The 21,955-nt window shown below is 35.4% G+C and overlaps 1 protein-coding gene across 5 annotated transcripts in view; it reads right to left on the bottom strand.

The window, feature by feature from the left end:
• The window catches only part of LOC111792388 (exocyst complex component SEC8-like), a 32,372-nt gene that overhangs the window by 2,617 nt on the left and 7,800 nt on the right, over nt 1-21,955 (bottom strand). For 3 of the 5 annotated variants that reach the window (XM_023673929.1, XM_023673841.1, XM_023674012.1), the window contains exons 5-21: nt 21,427-21,531; nt 20,910-21,019; nt 17,517-17,657; nt 13,324-13,498; nt 13,094-13,200; nt 10,556-10,860; nt 10,313-10,476; nt 7,177-7,292; nt 5,461-5,531; nt 4,856-4,986; nt 4,717-4,766; nt 3,625-3,725; nt 2,702-2,814; nt 2,453-2,560; nt 1,975-2,172; nt 1,741-1,826; nt 6-192 (exon numbers count right to left, since the gene is read on the bottom strand). In XM_023673929.1, coding sequence (XP_023529697.1) covers nt 6-192; nt 1,741-1,826; nt 1,975-2,172; nt 2,453-2,560; nt 2,702-2,814; nt 3,625-3,725; nt 4,717-4,766; nt 4,856-4,986; nt 5,461-5,531; nt 7,177-7,292; nt 10,313-10,476; nt 10,556-10,860; nt 13,094-13,200; nt 13,324-13,498; nt 17,517-17,657; nt 20,910-21,019; nt 21,427-21,531 — 2,268 coding nt within the window. Of the gene's footprint in view, nt 1-5; nt 193-1,740; nt 1,827-1,974; nt 2,173-2,452; nt 2,561-2,701; nt 2,815-3,624; nt 3,726-4,716; nt 4,767-4,855; nt 4,987-5,460; nt 5,532-7,176; nt 7,293-10,312; nt 10,477-10,555; nt 10,861-13,093; nt 13,201-13,323; nt 13,499-17,516; nt 17,658-18,693; nt 18,794-20,909; nt 21,020-21,426; nt 21,532-21,955 lie in introns of those variants that run through there. The other 2 variants (XM_023674152.1, XM_023674076.1) reach the window with 2 other exon arrangements.

The following is a 21,955-nucleotide window of genomic DNA, read 5'->3' as shown; positions in this document are numbered from 1 at the left end:
CCAACCTGTAAATGGAACAGCGTCTCAAGTTGCATCTCAATACGCAAGACCTTGAGACAGTCAATAGATAATTTTCTATACTCCTCCGCAAATGATGCCAGATCCCGAGTAAATGCACTGTCTGTTCGGGTATGATGAGGCCTGCTATTAGCTTCTGCCTGATATGAAGGTTTTAAAGTTGTTTGTTCTAACCTGTATGCAGACAAAAAATTGTCCATTTCAGATACTGCATATGGTTATGAAATTCTATTTAAAAAAACCACAAAAAATATTTCAACCTAAAAATGTGGAGCCACATTTCAAGTAGGAAACTTCCATCAAATTACCATTTTTTATATGAAACACACTAATCTGGTTAAAATAGAAATTAAAGAATTGTATAATCCCATACAAAAAGTAACGAAAGCCTCAAAACTCCAAACTCTTTAAAATGTTTATCGGTAATCTTGAACAATAAGTAATAGACAATTAACGCTTTTCAAGAGAGAGAACACTCAAGCATACATTGTGTCACAAGCCTACTTAGCCGAGCACAATGGCCTAGCAAAACTGATTGGTGAGACCCTCTTAGACTAGTGAGGAATAACCACTCATCTCAACTCTCCTCACCTCTTCCTTTAGGACACAATTCATAACTAGTCCCTCACAAGGTTCTCACAACCCTTGTGGCATGAAAGTACACCGAGTAAAACATCCCATCACCACATAAGCAAAGCTAATTGGAAAACTCTTTCCCAATCTTTATATAACTCATACAAAGAGATAATGTTCAAAGAAAGTCGTTCCCTCTGTGGCAGGCCCTAAGGTATCCAACTTAGGATTCTCATAAAAAGAACCTCCGGATAACAAGGCCATTTATGGCCCGTCTATTATTTAAGCCTCCCTCTGATTTCACCCCAACATCCCCATCGAAGACCTCCATCAAGACACGCTTGATCAAATTCACTTGAGGTACTTGACTCTCCCCCAGGGTTATCTCACTCTCTCCAGAGGGTCTTTGCTGAAGGAGACTTGGCCATGATTCACTTAAATAAGTCACTGGAACATAAAATAAGTTAAAAATAAAGGTGTTGGACCGTAAAAGATATTGAACAAAATTGGGCAAATGTTACACGGCTTCAAGATAACTTTAAAATCAATCCTAAATTCATTGTCGCAGATGTTGCAGATCTCTAAGAATATTATAACTCTGAAGATGGGTTGTTTCTTGCGAAGGGGAGGTTTTAGGTAGGTTAGCCTTTTGTATTAAAATAAATTATTCTATTCAGTTATTAATAGGGCACTTGCTAGCTAGAAATCTTAGACGTCTTCGAACAGCACTGCAAAGTGGGTGTTGGAACTTCAGCACCATTGACGAAGATTTTTTTAGAACTTAAATCTTACAAATTTCATCCCTAAGAATCCAATGCTTTACATTCTTTCGCTCATTATCCCAAATCAATACCAGAACTTTAATGTTTTGTATTTCTACTTTCTTAAAGGTATCACTCAAGAAATAAATTATACCAAGCAAAAAATTGAAATTGAAATGTGTAATCGAAGGTTCTCCTAAAAACCCCTGATGCGTAAGTACCAATTACCAATGATTATGTTAACCTCAGAGATTGCAACAAAACAAGCATACACGATAAAGTATACAAGTCACTCAGGTCTGTGAAATCTGACACTCAATTTAAGTCTACCAAGAAAAGAAAAACCGAAACAAGAAAAAAGAAAATCAAATCAAATGAAGGAGCTTACTCGTCGATAGAGTCAGCAACAAATTCCAATGAGTCGCTAAGTGACGCCAGCAAAATTAGTTTGTGATCATCACGTATTAGATACTCCTAAATGAGAATAGTAAATCAAAGATGTAAGTTTCATGCTAATTTTATTTGTCTCTAGAAGGGAAAGTAGCAGGCTATATCAACTTCAAATTTCAAAGGCTGAACCCAAATGTACTTAGTTGAGATAACGAGCATATTATATCCAAACCTGCTTAATTGAGGGTAAGTTCAATAATAAATTGCAGAGCTCTAAATCGATCTCGAAAGTTTCAGCATCAGAAGAATTATTTTCCAGGTTTGACTGGCTACCAACATTTGATAAACAAGCACTAGCTGGATCAATTCGCAGTAATTTCTCAATATCGTGTCTCCCAATAAGCATATAACTCTGTTTTTCAAGAACTGCCTGGAATTATAACAACAATTCTTGAGTGATACAAGAGGATTTGAAAAAACAAGCATGGTACAGTGTAATTGTAGTATCAATTCAACAGGGATTTCGATTTTAACCAGATTAGTGCGGTTAAAATAGAAAAATAGAACCAGACTTAGGCCAAAATCTTCAAGAGGAAGGAAACAGGGGGGTGGGGGGTGAAGAAAGTTCGTCAATAGAGAATAGACCAATAAGCTGGAGACAACCGGAGACCTTGAGGAAAAAAGAGCAGACAAGGAACAAAAACACATGCCTCCATATACGATGTTCGACACCTTTCATATGTTCGCTCGAGGAAAGTTTGCACATACTTCACAAGTTCGCCAGAAAATTTGGGCATGGCTTGAGCCCAATCAATAACCTACAACAATTTGGTAAGTCCAAATCAGAAATTTTGAAGGCCAAACATCTGCGTAATATATCAAACTACAAACTACAAAAAGGTGAAATAATATTTCAAAGGAGGGAAGTCAACATCTCCCTTGGAGAAATATGGACTTGCCTCTCGTTCAAGGAAATCAATAGCCAATAGTCCTTGTAAGACTGGACGACCCCTCTCAACAGATGAATTATAAATTGCAGCAGCCTGAGCTCTTGGTCGAAATGCAGCAGGACCTACATAGGGGTCTTGAATTTAGAAATATAGTTCACCAGAAATGTCAAAGGGTAAAACAGCTGACAAATCTCCGACCCAGTTTTAAACTGAAAATACAGGCAAGATTCTTCCTTCTTTTACAGAGTTACACACTGGCGACTCTATTTGATCTCTTCATTGTATGCCTAATAGATACCCATTTCCTATACTGTTATGCCGTATTAATTAAAAGGGTCGATGGAGAAATCTCATGAGAACAATTGGAAAACTAGAGAACTGCTTTTCCAGGATACTTTTCATGGTTGGCAGAATTCAGTTTGTTGTAACCATAATCTCATAGGACCTCCATATTTACTCCCAACCTGCAGTAAACAGAAATTGTGTGGACGAAACTCTACAACACTTCACACTATACCTCAGTTTATGCTTACGACAATAATATTCTTCTTTTTTAAAATTTATAAACAAATGGGTGAACTTTTTTAGGTTTTATACTGTTTTTGGGGTGGTTGTCCTGTTTTTCACGACACAAATAGAACTCCTGAACTTTCATCCTTCTTAACCAACGTCATTGGTGGCCGGTGGTGCTCAGCAAGCATTTTAGTACTTCCTACTTAAATCTTTTAATTTCACCAGGAAAAAAACGTGAGACTTGAATTCTTTACATCTCACGCATAGTATGAAAAAACTAATGCATGTGCACAAAACTCGTTGCACTTAAATTTGGGAATTATTGACGAATAATCTCAAACAAATGTCTTAAAATTGAATTCAAGTTCCAATCCAACGAGAGTTTTTAGAAGGAGAAGCTAAGAGATAAGAGAACTTGCTTGAAATAGCTTGTTGTATACTTTTTCGGTAGTCTACAAACATAGTCGGCAAAAAGTGGTCCTTCACAAAATTGTCCATAAAAGCAAGCAATCCATCATTCCTGTAATTTCAGGAACAAAATTTTTTAAAAAATCAATAGTAAAGCAGAATAAAAGATAATAAAGGGTTCTGAAGATAATGCACTTAGATGAACCAAAAGCTAGCCATAAATACTAAGGGATTGCATGGTAGGCAATCTGAACTTTTTTTTTTTTTTTTTTTTTAAAACAATAGGTTGAACATAAACAAAGTTGTATTTCACATTTNACCAAAAGCTAGCCATAAAAAATATCTAACTCCCCTCTCTATTGGTAACCCTGNTTTTTTTTTTTTTAAAACAATAGGTTGAACATAAACAAAGTTGTATTTCACATTTCAAATTTAAACATTTGTTCAAAATGTATTCTATAATATATTTATAGACCATGAAACTAGTTGTAGTTGCAAAACTAAATATTAGGTTGATTATAAATCATTATCAATTAATTTATAATTTTTTTTAATAAATTTTGTATGATTGTTATTTTATAATATCATATAATTAATAATATATTATATTATACATATTTTAATTTAACACAAACAAATTAAGCTTATAGCTCAAACTTCTGTATTTATTAATTTTTTATATTTTCTTAATATAATTATGCATTTTAAAATTTCAAATTCAAAAATTGGATACAATGAAAAAATAAAAATGTCAATTCAGAAATTTTACTCTTCAGATTTTAGAATCCGAACACAGTTTTTGAAAACATATCTTACAAAAACATATTCTCTTAACTCAATGAATCCTAAAACATAAAGCAGAATCATGCAACGATAAATGATTTTTAGATACAGGGAATATTCCTCAAACAATGTAACTTGTCCTGATCATCAAAGCATGTCATCTTTTAACCATGGCAAGCTCTCCTTCATACGTTCATCCATTAAGAGTAAACAAAGAAAGTAACCATGCAATGAATCATTAGCCATCTCAAGCGGAGATTCTTTTAAAGTAGCAACTTGGTATGAGCAAACAACTATATTTTCCACCTTATAGAACTTACCCGAGCTGCAAATACTTTCCCGGAAGCATTTTAGCAACCTTATCTGTGAACTGCAGAAATCATAAAATATGTCAGGACAGAAACCCATTTAGACTTGATTATTCATATTTGATCGTCCGTATGAATAACAATCAGAAACCTGAAGAACTGGCCGGTATACGGCTGCTGCCAAATAAAAACCCAGTTCAGGCAAGACAGCTGCTGATCCATAGCCTTCTTGTGATACATTGGGGCCCTTCCTACTCCATCCATGGCGAATGAGATCCACGCCTTTATAATAATTAAACAAAAGAAATATTCAGACATGCTGAAGAGTAGAGAAGTGGAAGGAGTGAAAACACACAGACAACATGATTATCTATAGAAGGTATTGCTCCCCTTTTTCCATCATCATAGCAGTATAGTCATTCAACCCTCCTCTCCAATTTGAGAGTCTTTTTGCAAATCCAGCTCTAGGGGTATCCCTTGTAACTCCATACTATCAATCGAATTGTTCCTTATCCAAAATATTATATATATATATATATATATATCCATGCAATTGAGCTAGAGTATCAAACTTCAAAGAACAAGTTTGTAGCTAGCTATTCTGACAGCAACATAATCAATCAAAAACTCCCAAAGAAACGGAATTCAATAATTTTTATAGGCGTCAAAGAATCATTGCTGAAACTGATTCCACATGATCCGTCAGTTTAAGGAAAAAGCAATTAATGTTTTGCAGGTAGTAATATCCATACCCACCTTCGTTAGGAACAGATATTGTAGCATCTGTGAAACGAAAAGCAAAAGTGAGACTATCATCTGCCCCATCCCTGCAGCACATTTGCATGAAAATGCATTTTTTGCAATAAAAATTCAAGAAAAATGAGTACAAGCATAAACATAAGGAATTTGACTACTCAAACATTAGAAGTATGAATATTGTATAAAGTACAAACCCAGTAAGAATGAATGCAATTACAATTGATATGCTAAAAATGAGAAATAAAATTTTGTTGCACTTTTGAGTAAGTTATTTTTTTGGGGAACGAAACTTTTCATTGAAATAATGAAAAAAATACTAATGCTCAAAATTTCAATAACCAAAGGAAAATAACAAAAAAAAAAAAAAANGAACATAAAAAAGCCAGGATTACAAAGGAAAGATGAAGGCATTCCAACTAAAACCTAAATCCTCAATTGAATAAATAGTGAAGTATTTGGAAACAGAGCACCATGATGAAACTTTAAGATGACACGACCCAAAACAATCAGACCATGGAAGAAGCTTGTTACAAAGTCCTCTGATTTCTTTCAAACCAAATTTCAGATAAAAGTGCTTTCACCGCATTAGACCATAGAACCTTAGATTTTGATGACAAGGAAGGACCAACAAGCACTTGAATAACGTTCTCCTGGAAAGTGTTGAAGAAAACCCACTGAAGAACTTCTGACAATTAAAGAATAAATGCTGTAAAGTATACACATCTGACAGACTGAGAAAATGGAAGAAGACAAGTAAAGCGAAGGGACCTTCCTCTGAAGAACTTCAAAACAATTTAGAGAATCATTAAACATAGCCCAAATAAGAATATTAAATCTTTTGGGGGTTTTAGATTTCCAAATATCTGTATGAACTTCCTTAGCCTTCTTATACATAGGGGAACAGAAGGCCAGATGCGTAGAGAGTGAAATCACCAAAAATTCCCCTGAAGGCTCAAGTAACTCCTGGAATCCAAAGAAGAAACCACCTTTCCCTCCGAAGTACAACTAAAAAACAATTGGAAATCCAGAATTTCCTCATCTTTAAGAAATCTTCGAAAACTATGGTCCAATTACATCCCAATGATCGAAAACTGAACCATTGGAGAATACAACAGTGTTAAAAGGCCGAGGGAACCGAGACATCAGAGAAGAATTCTATGGTCATGCCCAAATAAAAATTATTCTACCATTACCTTGCTTGAAAGCTGCAAAAAATTGCACTTGCTACCAGACTTGAGAAATGCTAATCTAAGGGCTGCTAAGACTCATTATACTTTTGCCAGATGTGTGTCAATGAAATGAAGAACGCCCACGAATACTTGGAACAACTTAGCGCCGAAAAGAATCCAATTCATGCATGAATCTCCAACCCAACTTAGCAAAGAGAGCCAAATTCATATGTTTTAATCCACCAAAATCGAGACCCCCCACAAGCTGTGCTTTTGAGACCAAATTCTATCAAGAAATTACATCTCTGAAGGGCTTCAGCGTCTAGAACTTCAATTATAAATCTAGAGGACCAAACAAATAAGCAATGAAATGTAGAAAAATGACAATAAGAAGAAATAAGCAAAACAAAATATGGATAACGAAGCTTAAGTAAATGTGCCAAAGGTAACATGAAGATAAAGTGTGAACAAATATTCAAATGAAGATAGAAAAGGATTCCAAAATATGCTCAAGAATGATCAAGAAGTTCAATTAAATGCATGCCTCTTTTCTTTGGAGGGCACCTTGCTTGCAAGCCTAGCTGTTTGTACAGCAGCATCAGCTGATGCTGCTTCAGGAGTTGCTCGCAGAATCTCACAAATGAGTTGCTGACATTCACTCTGTTTCATAGACGATGAATCGTGAGTATATAACTTTAGAAACCAAGTATTTTTTTTGTAGAGATACCACCAACCACATGCTTCACTCCCCTTCAAATTTGAGGGTTCTCTATTAACCATCTAACAGCTCCTTCACCCCTCTTTAAAGTTGAGAGTTCTCTACTCACCATCTAACAGCTTCTGTTAGTGAAGATTCTTTCCTATCTCAACTATACAAAATATTAGAATAAATACACGTGCAACTTTTATAAAGGAAAGGATATAATACCCTAAACAAAATCTTATAACATACATAAAAGAATATAAAAGATAAAATAAAATAAGAAATAAGAAATAAAAACCCAGAATACAAAGTACAAGATTATCCCAACTTTGACCATAAATTGAAACACTGCCCTTAAGGTGGGTTGTACATACTATACAATCCCAACTTGCTATTCAAATCTTCAAAGATTGGTCTTGGTAAAGGCTTAGTAAGAGTATCTGCAACTGTTGTTTAGTAGGCACATAGATGAGTATGGTAGGCTCATAGTTGAGCCGAACAACTTCAATATATTTTGTCCTATCATGATGAACTAGAATATTTGTCATTCTTATTGCAACTTGATCATCACACATCATTTATATTGGTGATGAACAATGTTTGCCTAATTCCCTTGGGACTCTCTTGATCCATATACTTTCACATATGACATGAGAAAGTGTTCTAAATTTAGCTTTTGCACTACTTCTTGCAACCACAAATTCGTTTTTGCTTCTTCATGTAACAAGATTACCCCATACAAAAGAACAATAGACTGAGGTAGATCTTCAATCTGTAACATAACATGCTCAATCTGCATAAGAATATACCTCAATGTTTGTCTTGTCAGTTCTTTTTTTTAAAAAAAAAAAAAGTCCTTTTCTTAAAATTATCTTATGATATTTGAGGATTCGATATACAAATTCCGTATGTTCGACGTCGGGATAATGTACAAACTGGCTAACCATGCTGACAGTATATCCAATATTTATACATGTATGAGCAAGATAGATAATTCATCTTACAAGATGTTGATATCTACACATATCCATAGGTGTGCTCTAATGGTTGAATCCAATATTCATTAGGGAGTCCATAGAAGAGTCATCTGGTTTACATCGTAACATGTCAATCTCTTTCTCAAAGATCCAACATGTAGTTCCTTTGGGATACAACTATACACTTCTTCCCACCGAGCAACCTCCATACCAAAAAATTATTTGAGATTTCCTAGATATTTAACTTAGAATTCTTGGGCTAAGTGATTCTTCAGCATTTACAATTCTAATTCACTATGTCTAGAAAGAATGATATAATCAACATATACTATTAGAGGGCATGTAAATATATAGATATATCCAAGACTGATAACAAAATTTTCAAAACCACCAAACAAAGCATGAGAAAATTGCTAAAGTCCATAGACAAAATTTTACGTTTGCATACCCTTGTTGGATTAATATTCTCTTTACATACAGGATGAATATCCATGTCTACTGATTGATCACCATTCAAAAAAACATTTCCAATATCTAACTGTTGGAAACCCCAATCAAGATTGGCTGCTAGAGATAAAATAATTCTTATGATATTGACTGTCACTCACTTTCTTCCCATAACAATCAGTTTTGGAATAGTATGGAAGATGTTCAATGAACGTGACATCCATAGGAACATATACCTGTTTTTTGATAGGAGAGTAGTATTTGTAGCTCCCCAAGAAAATGCATTTATGGGCACGATGATCCAATTTATATAATGTTGGGAATGGATGTGGACAAAAGCACTGCACTTGAAAACATTAGGGACCACAACAAGAGACTGGACATGAAGATGGGAAAATGATTGAATGAAAACTTGACCAGGAGTGGAGAATCTAAGAACACAAGAGGGAATGACTTCATCCAATAAAATTAAGGAGCATGAGTAGAGAACATCAAGCATCGAGTGAATTCAAGGAGATGACAATTCTTGCGTTCAACTACTCCATTCTTTTGGAGTGTCAACACAAGAGATAAGGTGGAGAATCCCTTGTGCAACCATTGTTGCACACTGTTTTGTGTGTTTATTTGTTCTTAAAACTATAAGAAGCTACATTAGCTACATAGGCCCTACCATCTCGATCATTGTGGTTTCCAATCAACAGGCTTCCCAGGGATCTTCCAGCATGTTTCCTTAATAGCGTCTCAAATCTTATGAGTTGTTCACAAGAGAATAAAACTTTCACCTATCTCATTGGTCATGAAATTGATTAACTAGGACATGACTATGCTATTTCTACTTTCCACTTCCTGAATTCCAAAGCAATTGCTGAAGTTGCAATTTGTTTAGGCAGATGGGAGCTACAACAAGCGATGGAGGTAAAGACAACACCAACGAAAAGTTATAAAAAAATCTAGAGTTTATTGGTGCTCTCATAGCATGAAAATTTTAGTATTTTCATTCATATTTCAAACTATACCAAGATCATAATAAATACAAGGCATAACAACTATCATAAACGGAAACAATAGTCAAATCTAAACAAAAATCTTAAAACATACCTAAATAAGGAGATAAAATCCTAAAATACAAAATACAAGTTTGCCCTAAATCTGACCATAAATTAAAACAATTAAATGGTTAATGGAGAACCTTCAACTTTAAAGGGGGAGAGGCACACGTGGGTGGATGTTGATAAATTCACAACTATGTGAACTTATATAATTCACGCCCTGAATTGTCGTACTCAATGCAAATTCTTATGTAATTACTCAACTTACACCAACAACCTAGACGGGAGGATTTTTGTTTGACCCATATACTTCTTTGGAGAAGGTCATCATGTACCTTTGTTTGACCCATATACTTCTTTGGAGAATATCACCTTGTCCCTTTGTCCGTCTAGGTCGATTGGTGTTGGCTCTGGCCTTTTTTTCCCTTAATTTACAATTTCACTTTGTTTTTTAAAGAAGGAGAGAGGGAGTGACAGAAAAGGAGAGTAAAGTTACAGGAATACCTGCAAAACTGTGAAGGCAAAGCCTATAGTATAACCTCCAGTGACTTGAGATGCTTCAGAGTCCGGATTCCAATTATCATCAGTTGGCATTGACCTTGGTGTATTCATATCTGCATGTCGCGAGGCTTTTGCTTCCAGAAGCTCCCCAACAACAACATGGTTCTCTGCATGATCACTGTTGAAAGTTAAAACTAAGCATTATAGGGAGAAGGAAAGACAAAAATATGAAAAATGTTTCCTGACCAAATATACGAACAACAGTTTCCAAAACAGAATCAAGAAGATCTCTTGCAGAAGTCTGTGCTTTTCCCATAGGAGCCATCACTGGTGAAACAGGGCTCACTGCAACCAATGTCCCAGCCAGTGGAATGCCATTCTGGCACTTATGTTTTGGTAAATGGAAGCTTCCTAACTGCCCCTTCATAAAATGAGCAGCAGTCTCAGATCGAACAGCCTGACCAAAGCCTAACCTTGAGGAATTTATTTGTTCTGCATAAGCTTTGATTTTGGAAGTTATTATATCATGGATCGTAGGTCGCAATCTTTGGCTGTCAGATAAGAAAAAAATTAAAGAAGTTGATATATCAAACAAATTGGAATCATACATAAACGGATTTAGTGCTTTTCCAGGCACAATACATTAAATCAAGTAAAAGAAATAAAAGCCTTAATTAAAACAAACAAGCTCTGGAGAAAGAGTAAGAATATGCCTTGAAGCAATAGACTCGAAGCGATTTCTGAAACATTAAGATTCTAGAAAATGTAACTCTACCATATTAAAATTCTCTTGTCCTGAATTATATCCCAACTTTAATCCTTCCAACTAGTACCCAATTATACTAGCTGTACAGTAAATAGTAAACGAGTTAGTAATAAATTAGGCAACCAGATGGAGAATTACATAAAAAGACGAAGTTCTTTTTATTACTGATAAGAGGCAAATAGTACAAGCAGAGGAAGCTTATATAAGAGCACTGGCAGTTCGCTTGAATCTAAGTAAAAGGACAATTACAGAATAATTCTGATATGAAAGCCCATGGAGCCGTAAACTAGTTAACAAGTTGACATATTCCTTTGATTAAAGGAGTGCTCTATGCCACAAAAAGACATGCCTGTTTCTTTCTAGCCAAATAGCACCAATAGAAAGGAGCCACAAAGTACGTGGACATAGCAGCCTTAAAGTCTCCATGCTAGATCCAAGGAATGTTGAAATTTTTGTAGTAGGAAGACAAAAACTGGGAAGCGAATGGGCAGGATATGAACAAGTGCTTCGTATCCTCCCAACTACGCTTGGAAAAGGAGCACCAAATGGGATAGAGAGCTCTAGTGGGATTTTTCTTTTGAAGTTTATATGCGGTGTTGATAGCACCCAACAAAAAAGACCAGAGGAAAGCTTTACACTTTCTGGGGGAGCTTTGCAGTCCAGAAAGTCCTGCAAAAGTGGGACAGAGATTGTTCATTAGTTGAGAGTTCCACCAAAGATTTGACAGAGAAATGTCATCTCTCTAGAATCCAAGCCAGGTGGTCAGGTTAGGGCCTGTTTCTCTGAAGGATGACGGTAAAAGTGTTCCAGTCGTCTGCATCTCTGCCTCTAATATGCCTTCTTAAGGAAACTCACAAGTGTTGATGTCCTAGTGACAGGATAATGCAAGAGTCTAGGGAATTTGAGATCAAGGTAGCCAGAGCCCAACCAAAAATCACGCTATAAATAAGATTTAGAACCATCCCTTGATTTCATTACCATGAGACTATCGAAAGTGATCTACCTTTACTTTTTTCTTCTTTGTCGCTTGATTGGCTTCAATTGTCTGATTAAGAACTCTTGTAATCCTATGGCGGAACAGAATGTTTGACATTTTCTAATATGAAACTAGCATCAACATTGAAGAAACAGCCACAGTGTTGGGCATCAATAACTAAATATTCCCAAACTGAACTATTATATGATAGTGTTTTGAAGTTCCATATCCATGAACAGTATCTAGTTCTCGTAAGGGTGACATTTGCTCTTAGATTACTCGAGAAAAACCTGATCGAAAATCCTCTATTTGATTTGGCTATAGAAAAAATAATAACGGTAACTTTCTCCCCACCTTAAACCCATCAACTAACTCACCTTGACTGTAAATCCATTAGAATCATATTTCCACCCAATTTTCTGTTGAACGGCAACTACTTGAGCTGTATAGGGGGAAACCACAACAAGGCTGATTGTTACATTTGAGTGAAGACACCCTTTGGTCAAAGTATGAACAATTTTGAACACACGACTAAGGTTGGGCAGAATGTATTGGCACTTATGAACTTTTTCCAAGAGACCCGAGCCGGAGTTATGGAACTGCCAAAGCCATGTGGTGAGGAGAGCTCTATTTTTATTGTCAGTCGTAGATAGAAATGAAAGAGTTAAATGCTCACCATGTGATAGATTAAAATACTTCTATCTATCGAGCTTCTTGAGAATTTTATTCATCACAGGTTGCCAAAAGGATGATGACTTAGGATGACCACCTAAAGGAAGACCGAGATAAAGAAAAGGAAGACTTTTCACCTTATAGTTAGACTCTTTTATAATAATTTAAGAGACCTTTGATAACAATTTAAGAGAGCCTTTTTGTAACCCCAAGGGGCTTCCCTTTTTTACTATTCGTGTTGATATTTCTACATATTAAAATAAAAAAACCAAACTCCTGAGAAAAGATTTGCAATAATAGCAATAGTAGGATTTCTTTCACATGCTGCTAATGCAAAAGCATCAAATTCAAGATTTGACAAGAAACAAACCATATGATAGCACCAGCAGCAGCAACTTTGCCAAGCATACACAGACACTCAATCATGGTCTGCAAATACTTCACATGAAGCGGAGCATCAAGCTTCTTTATTGTTTCCTACACCAAAAGTTGATAGAAATTCAGCCACAGAGTCGAGGGAAAAGTTATAGGATCAAACTGTAAGCCAACAAGAAAGCTCTTATCCTTTTTCCAAATGATAAGATAATAAATATTTCATACTAGAAATTCATCTGGAATGGAATTTGAAAGCCATTTTGGCAATTGACGTGTAGTCGGTTTCGCCTCCTTCAACCCACCATCTCCACCATTGACCCTTGCAAAAGTTGACTGACTGTCTGAGGCATCATCATTTAAATCCGAAATACTACCTTCCTCGCGGCCATCAAACGATGACCTGGAAACAAGGCAAGACAAAATAAATGAAAATAACATCATTCTTTCATCGATATCAGCAACATTTAATTCAGAAAGTTAATGTTGCATTATAATGATAGGGGCACATATTAATGATCTTTGTTCATCTAAATGCAATTTTACAATCCTAAAAACGTTTAATAAATGATATTGTGTAAGAAAACCCTAGATTGAAGGATAGATTGCTTGATCTATGGAATGGCAGACAAGAGACCAGTCTTTGCATATGATGATGTGAAAGAAGGCCCTAACGATAATGTTGCAAGTCTAAATTATCTTGCTACACTTCATTATTATTTCTTAGTGGTCCATGTCCCCTTTATAAATCAAAAAGTTAACTAAAACCCTAGATACTAGGTACAATAAATATAAATAAATCTCTAAATACTACTCTCCTTATTTAATGAGATTACACAAGTATCTTTCAATTTAAGGCTAGGAATTACTCAAATAATCATTAAATCAAGGTTATTCCTTCAACACTCTCCCTCAAGCTGAGGAATAGATATCATTCATTCCCAACTAGAATACTAATGCATGAAACATTGAGCCGTGAAGTCCTTTTGTTAGTATATCTACTAGTTGAAGCTATGAGGGCAATAACTAATGCACACTATCCACTTATCGAGTTTCTCCTTGATAAAATGTCGATCAATTTTAATATATGTTATTCTATCATGTTGAATAGGATAATGTGCAATATTGATAGTTGATTCCCTTAATTTGTAAGTTATCAAGGATTATCTTCAACCATAAGAGATCACATAGACCTTATGCAATAGCTCAAAATTCTGATTCGGTAAATGAAATAGCCACCACATTTTGTTTTTTACTCCATGTTATCAAATTACCTCAAAGAAATGTATAATACCTCGTAGTAGATCTTTTATCCACTACCAATCCAACATAGTCAGTCTCGGTGTAAGCTTCCAATGCAAGGAAATTGTTTCATTTGAACAAAAATCCTTTTTTTGAAGTAACACTCTATACTTTGCCTGAAGAGGCTTCTAGACATCATGCTTGAATTGGCTAATTACACTCATTGAGTATGTTATGTCTGGTCGAGCATGAGTTAGATAATATAAGCTTCCCCACTAGCCTCTGGAACATTTCTTTGTTCGCTGCAGGTTCCTCTTTTTTACTCTCCCAATTTCTAATGTGGATCCATTTGCATGGGTGCAAGTTTACATCCACATTTCCCTATTTCCATAAATAACATCACATATTTTTGTTGTGATATGAAAACGTCTTGAGCGGAATATGCTACTTCAAAGCAAGAAAGTACTTTAGTCTTCCAAGTTCTCTTATTTCACATTCTTTCATTAATTTCCTTCTAAGTTCAATTTTTTCTTCTTCATTTCATTATCTACAGTGACAATGATGTCATCTACATACACTAGAAGCAATGTAATTCTCCTTGATTTTGACTTCTTGATAAAGAGAGTGTGATCTCCTTGACTTTGCTTATACCCATAGCTTTTCATTACCTATGTGAATCTTCCAAACCATACTTTTAGTCATTGTTTTAGTTCATACAAAGTCTTTCTGAATTTGCATACTTTCCCTCTTGAGCCTTCAAATCTTAGAATACTTTACCTCTTGAGCCATCAAATTTGGGAGGAATGTTCATGTAGATTTCTTCATTTAGATCATCGTAAAGGAATGCATTCTTCAGATCATACGGTGAGAGCTGTCAATTTAAGTTGGTAGCCAAGGACAACAATATTCTTGCGGTATTCATTTTCGCAACTGGGGCAAATGTCTCTAGGTAATCTATGTCATAAGTTCAAGTGTATCCCTTAGCTACTCACCTTGCCTTATACTTTTCCAACGTTCCATCGCCTCACTTTTAAAATATAGTAAGTGAGGGATCATGTGATCAATTGTACCGAAATCTATAATCCAAGAATTAACCTGACTCATCTCTTAAGCATTTATATAAGTGAGGGGTCATGTGACATTTCTCCTTCGTTTTCCGAACAACGATTTTGTGAGCCTCCCCAATTTCCCCATTCATGGCTAGGAGGTTCCTGTTCAATTTTCAATAACTCTCCTTCGTGTGTTGTGGTTTCTTGTCATGAGTATACCATAAATTGTCTTTGTTACTCTTCCATTGGTAGTTTCTTTTGTTGTTTCTATATTTCTCTACGACAACAATCGGTACTTCTAAACTGAGTTATTTATTCAAGCATAAGGCACCGTTTGCTCTCTCCTGCTCAAATAAGGGANAATTATCGACAGAACAATTCATCTTAAATGCCTGATAATATAATCGAGTTCCTGCACAATATTGGCAAGGCATTGGCATATTCAATGACAATTTTTCCTTCTTGCTTCATGGCTCCAGTCATGATCTTGATTTCATAGATCTGAGCAGCATCTCTAGCCCTAGAGTAAGTGAGTAAGTGTGATGAATGAAACCTCATATGCTTGTGCGTTCCGTAAAAACATACATGTACCACTAATGGATGGCTTCATAGAATCCAAAAGCCATGACATTATCATGAAGTCTTGCTAGTCCCATGCAGTAAATCCAGGACCTCTCTTTGCCGGTCCTGGTCCAATGAGGTGTCAAAGTTTTTCCTTTTCCCTAAGATGTCTGCTAGATTTGATACAATTTGAGAAAGTTTTTTCCGTTGATTCGGTATGACAATAGGATGGGTTAAAGGATACGTTGCTTGGTGGGTTTGCTGGATTTTGATTATGTTGATTGGTTGACGTTGGTATGCATGGTGATTCGGTATGACAATCGGATGGGTTAAAGGATACGTTGCTTGGTGGGTTTGCTGGATTTTGATTATGTTGATTGGTTGACGTTGGTATGCATGGTGATTCGGTATGACAATCGGATGGGTTAAAGGATACGTTGCTTGGTGGGTTTGCTGGATTTTGATTATGTTGATTGGTTGACGTTGGTATGCATGGTGATTCGGTATGACAATCGGATGGGTTAAAGGATACGTTGCTTGGTGGGTTTGCTGGATTTTGATTATGTTGATTGGTTGACGTTGGTATGCATGGTGATTCGGTATGACAATCGGATGGGTTAAAGGATACGTTGCTTGGTGGGTTTGCTGGATTTTGATTATGTTGATTGGTGGATGTTGGTATGCATGGTGTTACCGATGGATCACAAACGAATGAAAACAACCCACAAATGGATGGATCACAAACAATTGGTGGACGTTGGTGGGCTTGATGGAACTTTGGTGGGCTTGTGGAACAGACAGAGTCTGATTTGAGTGATAAAGGCAGACGATTTTGTCAAATGAAGATTTTGACGACAGCAAGGAAGGTTGCGAATGAAACTTGATTATAGTGGATGATCGGTAGCTATGAAGGCTTCACCATTGGATTAGGGCTTGGTTATAATCAGATTTTTCAAAATAGAAAAAACCCTAATACCATAAGTCCAAATTATCTTGACATTTCATTATTATTTCAGAGAAGTGCATGCCCTTTTTATAATACAAAAAGTTAACTACAAAAAGTTAACTAAGTCCCTAGATACTAGATACAATAAATCTAAATAAATCCTTAGATACTACTTTCTCAATTATAATGTAACCCAATGAGATTTCGTAGGTAGCTCATTGTTTTGGCGGTCATGTTTCCTCACTCTATGTGAGCCCCACCAAGTTTGTGATGTAGTGTAAGCTTTCAAATACAATAATAATGTAGCCCACAAGAACATATTGATTATAATACTACATTGTACGAAACAAGGACAACATAAAACAAAATTTTCAAGATCATGAAATCAATGAAAAAGTGTAATTTTTCCACATCAGTCATAATGTGGTAGCCATCAAAATAGGCTAAATCAAGATTTCTGAAAAAATATCAAATTTACAGAATGAACAAATAAATTATAGAAAGCTCTAATCAAGACCGTGGGGAAAATCATTACTTTCAATTGGGAAGGTAAAAGTAGTAGAGCAACAGATGAGGAAGTCCCAAGGAGAAAAAAAAGTTCAAGAAGCTTCAGAAACTCTTACCCGTCATCTACATGAATGCCAAACTGATTGCTCTGTGACCTCGTTCTTCGAGACACAGATTGTGAGCTATTCAATGCCAAAGCAATAGCTTCAGCAGTTGATACTTCATTGTCCGTTTCCAGCATCTTTGAGGCTGCTGAACTGCAGAAAAGCATTAGATTAGTAGCAAACTTGCATCAACAAAAACAAAATGTTAGCCTATATGTTTACACAGCCCCATGGTTCCTTTTTTTATTTTTCTGTACTCTAACAAAGGTGGCAGCATTCTGAGATCTGACATAATTCAAGTCGCCGAAATCCCAAAGCACCTTAATGAATTTAGCCGTTCCAAACTTCCCTTTGTGATGAGTGACAGCGAGCATTTCATTATCACAATGTGGGGGTACATAAAAAATGACAAAGAGATAAGGTGCTCCCAAGCATTAAAAAGGGGATTTATAAAAAATGACAATCCGAAAGGAAAGTTTACTTTCAGAGAAATAAAATACTTCGCCAGTTTTTTTATAAGAAAATTTAAAATGTGTATTCAAACCAGACAACAAGGACAGCCTGAGGGCTGGGTAGATTTTTTATTTTCCCTTTTCGGAGAAGAAAGAATATTACAAAAGAGAGGGCGAAAATAACCTAGAGTCCATCAGTTGAGTTATAAAAAGGAAATCCATTAGGACAAAACAAATATTTCATTGAGTAACAAAAAAAATAATAATTATAAAAAACAGGATAAGAATTTCTACATAAAATAAAAAAATAGCAAACATAAAAGTAGCATCTCATTTGTCTATCCAAATATGGTTTGAGCACAATTGTTTGTACCAACAATAAGCCGGTAAGAACAATGATTGAGTAATGCGCCTTTTAAGTCTCAATCTTTAAATTCAATAAAAGAAGGTGAAATCAAGAATTAGTTTGAACATTAAGAGACAGTTTGATAATTGTTTGATAACCATTTTGTTTTATGTTTTCATTTTTTTGTTTTCCATTTCCAAAAAAGTAAAAGTTATTTGCTAACCAATCATCTTCCCGTATTTTAACTCATGAGGAAACATACAAGTTCGGATAAATTTTAGTCACAAATTTAAGATCACCCGTCAATTTACTGGTTAAAAGTACATTACAATCTCGATCTAGCCCATGTAATATAGTGTTAAGATATAAATTTTGAGTAATCTAACTGAACCTGTTCCAGTCCCTTTAGCAAGCTTCCCATAGATCTTCCCGCATGTGTTTTTTCTATAACCCACCATTTTGCAATGTTCACACCAAAGTCTCTCTTGTTTCTGCTTATGGTCACATCGTACCATTAAGTTAAAACTATGAGTGACAAGTATAGAGGCTTCCAAGATTGTTTAAACTACGAAGAATTCTGGATGTCCTCTATTGCCCAAAATTTTTCGTGTTTTGAGTTGTATTGTCAGCACACTTCCATGTATAGACTTTAAATAAAATCAAGTTATTGCCAATGACGAGAGAGTACTAAAATATTCAGCAACAAATTGATCACCTTGGCAAAAATCATGTGATTCTATTCGAAACAATTTTGAAATGTTCTCCTTACTAGAGTATGTTTCTTTAACGGTGTCCTAAATTTGATGTGGTGTTCCATATAGAAGAAAATTTTCACTCATCTCATTGGTCATGGAATTAATTAACCACGATATGCCATGTTATTTTCTACTTTGCACTTCCTGAATTTCACATACTTGCCACATATGAACATCATGACTAACTATGAACATTAGATACAGCTGTGGCCAATCAGTTTGTGACCTATGATATAGGCAAGTGATGATGAATCATATCCCCCTTGACCATTGGAGATTGGTTCGACTGATTTGGAAGATGACATATTCAAGAAAAAACAACATGCACGGTGATGGAGGAGTTGGCATCAAAGTCAAACGTGAGTGTCTTAATCGTGACTCAGCATCAATCATGGATTCTTACAATTTCACAATTTTAGAAAGTTCATAATTTCGCGATCTGAGCTCAAAAGGAGAAGATCGTCACAAGGGAATCAGAGGAGAGGAAATTGACAAGAGTAGTTGGGCTCCAACAGCAGTAATGACGGGAGCGGCGGCAACTATGATAAATTTACCATAACTCAAAAGCGTAAATTGATAGGTTGTGGAAAATTTAATTATATCAACACTCCATCAATCTCCCTCACTAGTGGGCTTGAAAATTTGTAGAAGACCCATTAAGTAGAAATTGGAGTTAACTGGGGATGAAATGGTTGGGATGACATTACAGGATTCAAACTCAAGATGGGGTTGGGATGACATTACAGGGTTCAAACTCAAGACGGGGTTGAGATGACATTACAGGGTTCAAACTCAAGACCTCCTTATCTGATACTATGAAGTTTCTGGTATTTTATTAAAATGTCAACCATACAAAATATCAGAATAAATACAAGGTACGACAATAAAAATATTTTTTACTCTACACAAAATCTTAACACATACCAAAGAGAATACAAAATAAAAAGAAGATAAAATCCAAAGACACAAAATTACAATATTGCACTTTGACTAGAATTTACAACAAATTGTAACGTACTTTTCATTTTCATCTTTTTAAGATTAAATTCATAATTTTGTAATAAAGATAAATGTAGTAATTTCGTCAACTCTAGCCGCGATGGTGTGTTATTGCAAGAAGCAAGGGAGGACCTCAACCATCTTATGAGAGTGCCCTTCTGTTTGCTCATTTGGAGTCAATTTTTCAAGACCTTCAAAGTTGTTAGGGCTTGTAGAGAGGATATTTCTTTATGTTTAAGGAAGTTCTTCTGAACCCTCCTTTTTTTACATAAATAGTCTTGTGTCAGGCTTGCTTCTTTGCCATATTGTAGGGCATTTAGCTTAAAAGGAATAGTAGAATCTTTAGAAGGGTTGAAAGATCAAGTTAGGAGCTTTGGGAGGCAACTAGATTCAACTCACTTTGTGAGTGTTTATTAATGGAACTTTTTGTAGGTATCAGCTTGGCTTCATTCTTCAATATTGGATTTTGTTCTTGTATTATTGAATTTTGTTCTAGTATTTGAGGTGTTTTTTTGTTGATGGACTTTTCTTATGTATACCCTTGTATATTCTTTCATTTCTCTCAATGAAATCTTGATTTTTTTAAAAGAAATAATAATAAACAAATAATTCATTTATTTATTGAAAAAAAATGAACCACAGCCAACAACTGGAGAAAGTATCAATGACCAGTAGCTCCATCATATATACACAGCACAAACACCCACAAGGGTAGGTAAAAAAGGAGGAAGAATCGGTAATGATGCCATCATTTGGTTTGCAACTCACAAATTAACACAAGTCACAAGGTAATGCTAGTTACAAATAAGTTGACGTCAAACCAACAAAAAAAGAACAGGAATAAATGAAATACCTGTAATCACCCTTATTGTAAAGATGTGCATGCAAATCCTCCAAAACTTTATAAAAAATAACTCCCCGTAATTTCGTTAACTCCGATCGTACATCTTGAAGTGCACCAACCTACATGTGAATTGGTGTCATCTCAATAGAACAAGCAAATCAGCCTTCAATTACTAGAAATAACAACTATATGTGTGAACATGAGGAACCAAAAGAGGAACTTCTGGACCATTAAGTTGAAATAGAACTAACAGGGGGATGGAAGAAATGAGCATCACTCTATTAAATCCTAGATTCAGATTTTCAAATCATGATACTATCCCCTAATCCAATTCACTTCTCATAAAGTAACAGAAATTAACTCCCTTTACCCACTCTCTCCTCCCTTTTTCTCTCTATCCCTTTTCACTCCTCTCATTCTTCCCACCAAACACTGAGTAATGTCACATCAGAAAGGAAGTGATGAATATAAATATTCCCGTGGGCACCAGAAAAGCTGGGAGATAAAGTTTTCTGAGTGAACTTACAGTTTGAAGCCCTTCCCGCTCAAGCATTAATGCAGATTGAACATGTAGCTGAACTGCTGCATAAAATTGCTTTTCTGCAATCAGTTTTTCAATTCGCCCTGGAACCTGAGACAAGTTTCAGAAGAAAATAATGTTATCCACAACTATTCAGAATGAAGACAACAGTTTTCGACTAAAATTGAACACCTTTTTTAATAGAAGACCTTCAAAGGTAGGATATTATGATTTATAACATAAGATCACGTTCATAATATGCTTTCAACAATTTACAGATTTCAGATAACCACTGTTGGTGATAAAAACATTTTTGTTTTCTTTTTAACAAGAAACAACTTCTCATTGATATAATGAAAAGGAAATGTTCAAGGGATACAAACTCCCAAAGGGAGTTAAAATAGAGAAATAAAAAGAAAAATCAAGAACCTAGAGGCAATTACAACCAAATAGAGCTCAGCCTGGGAATAATAAAACTATAAATGCTTCACGCATTATTAAAAACTTCTCAGCCACTAGCTCATCCAGCGAGGCA

The sequence above is a fragment of the Cucurbita pepo genome, chromosome LG01 (genome assembly GCF_002806865.2).
Source record: "Cucurbita pepo subsp. pepo cultivar mu-cu-16 chromosome LG01, ASM280686v2, whole genome shotgun sequence".
Lineage (NCBI taxonomy): Eukaryota > Viridiplantae > Streptophyta > Magnoliopsida > Cucurbitales > Cucurbitaceae > Cucurbita > Cucurbita pepo.
Note: the sequence above shows the minus strand (reverse complement) of the source record. Positions and strands in the feature narration are given on the sequence as shown.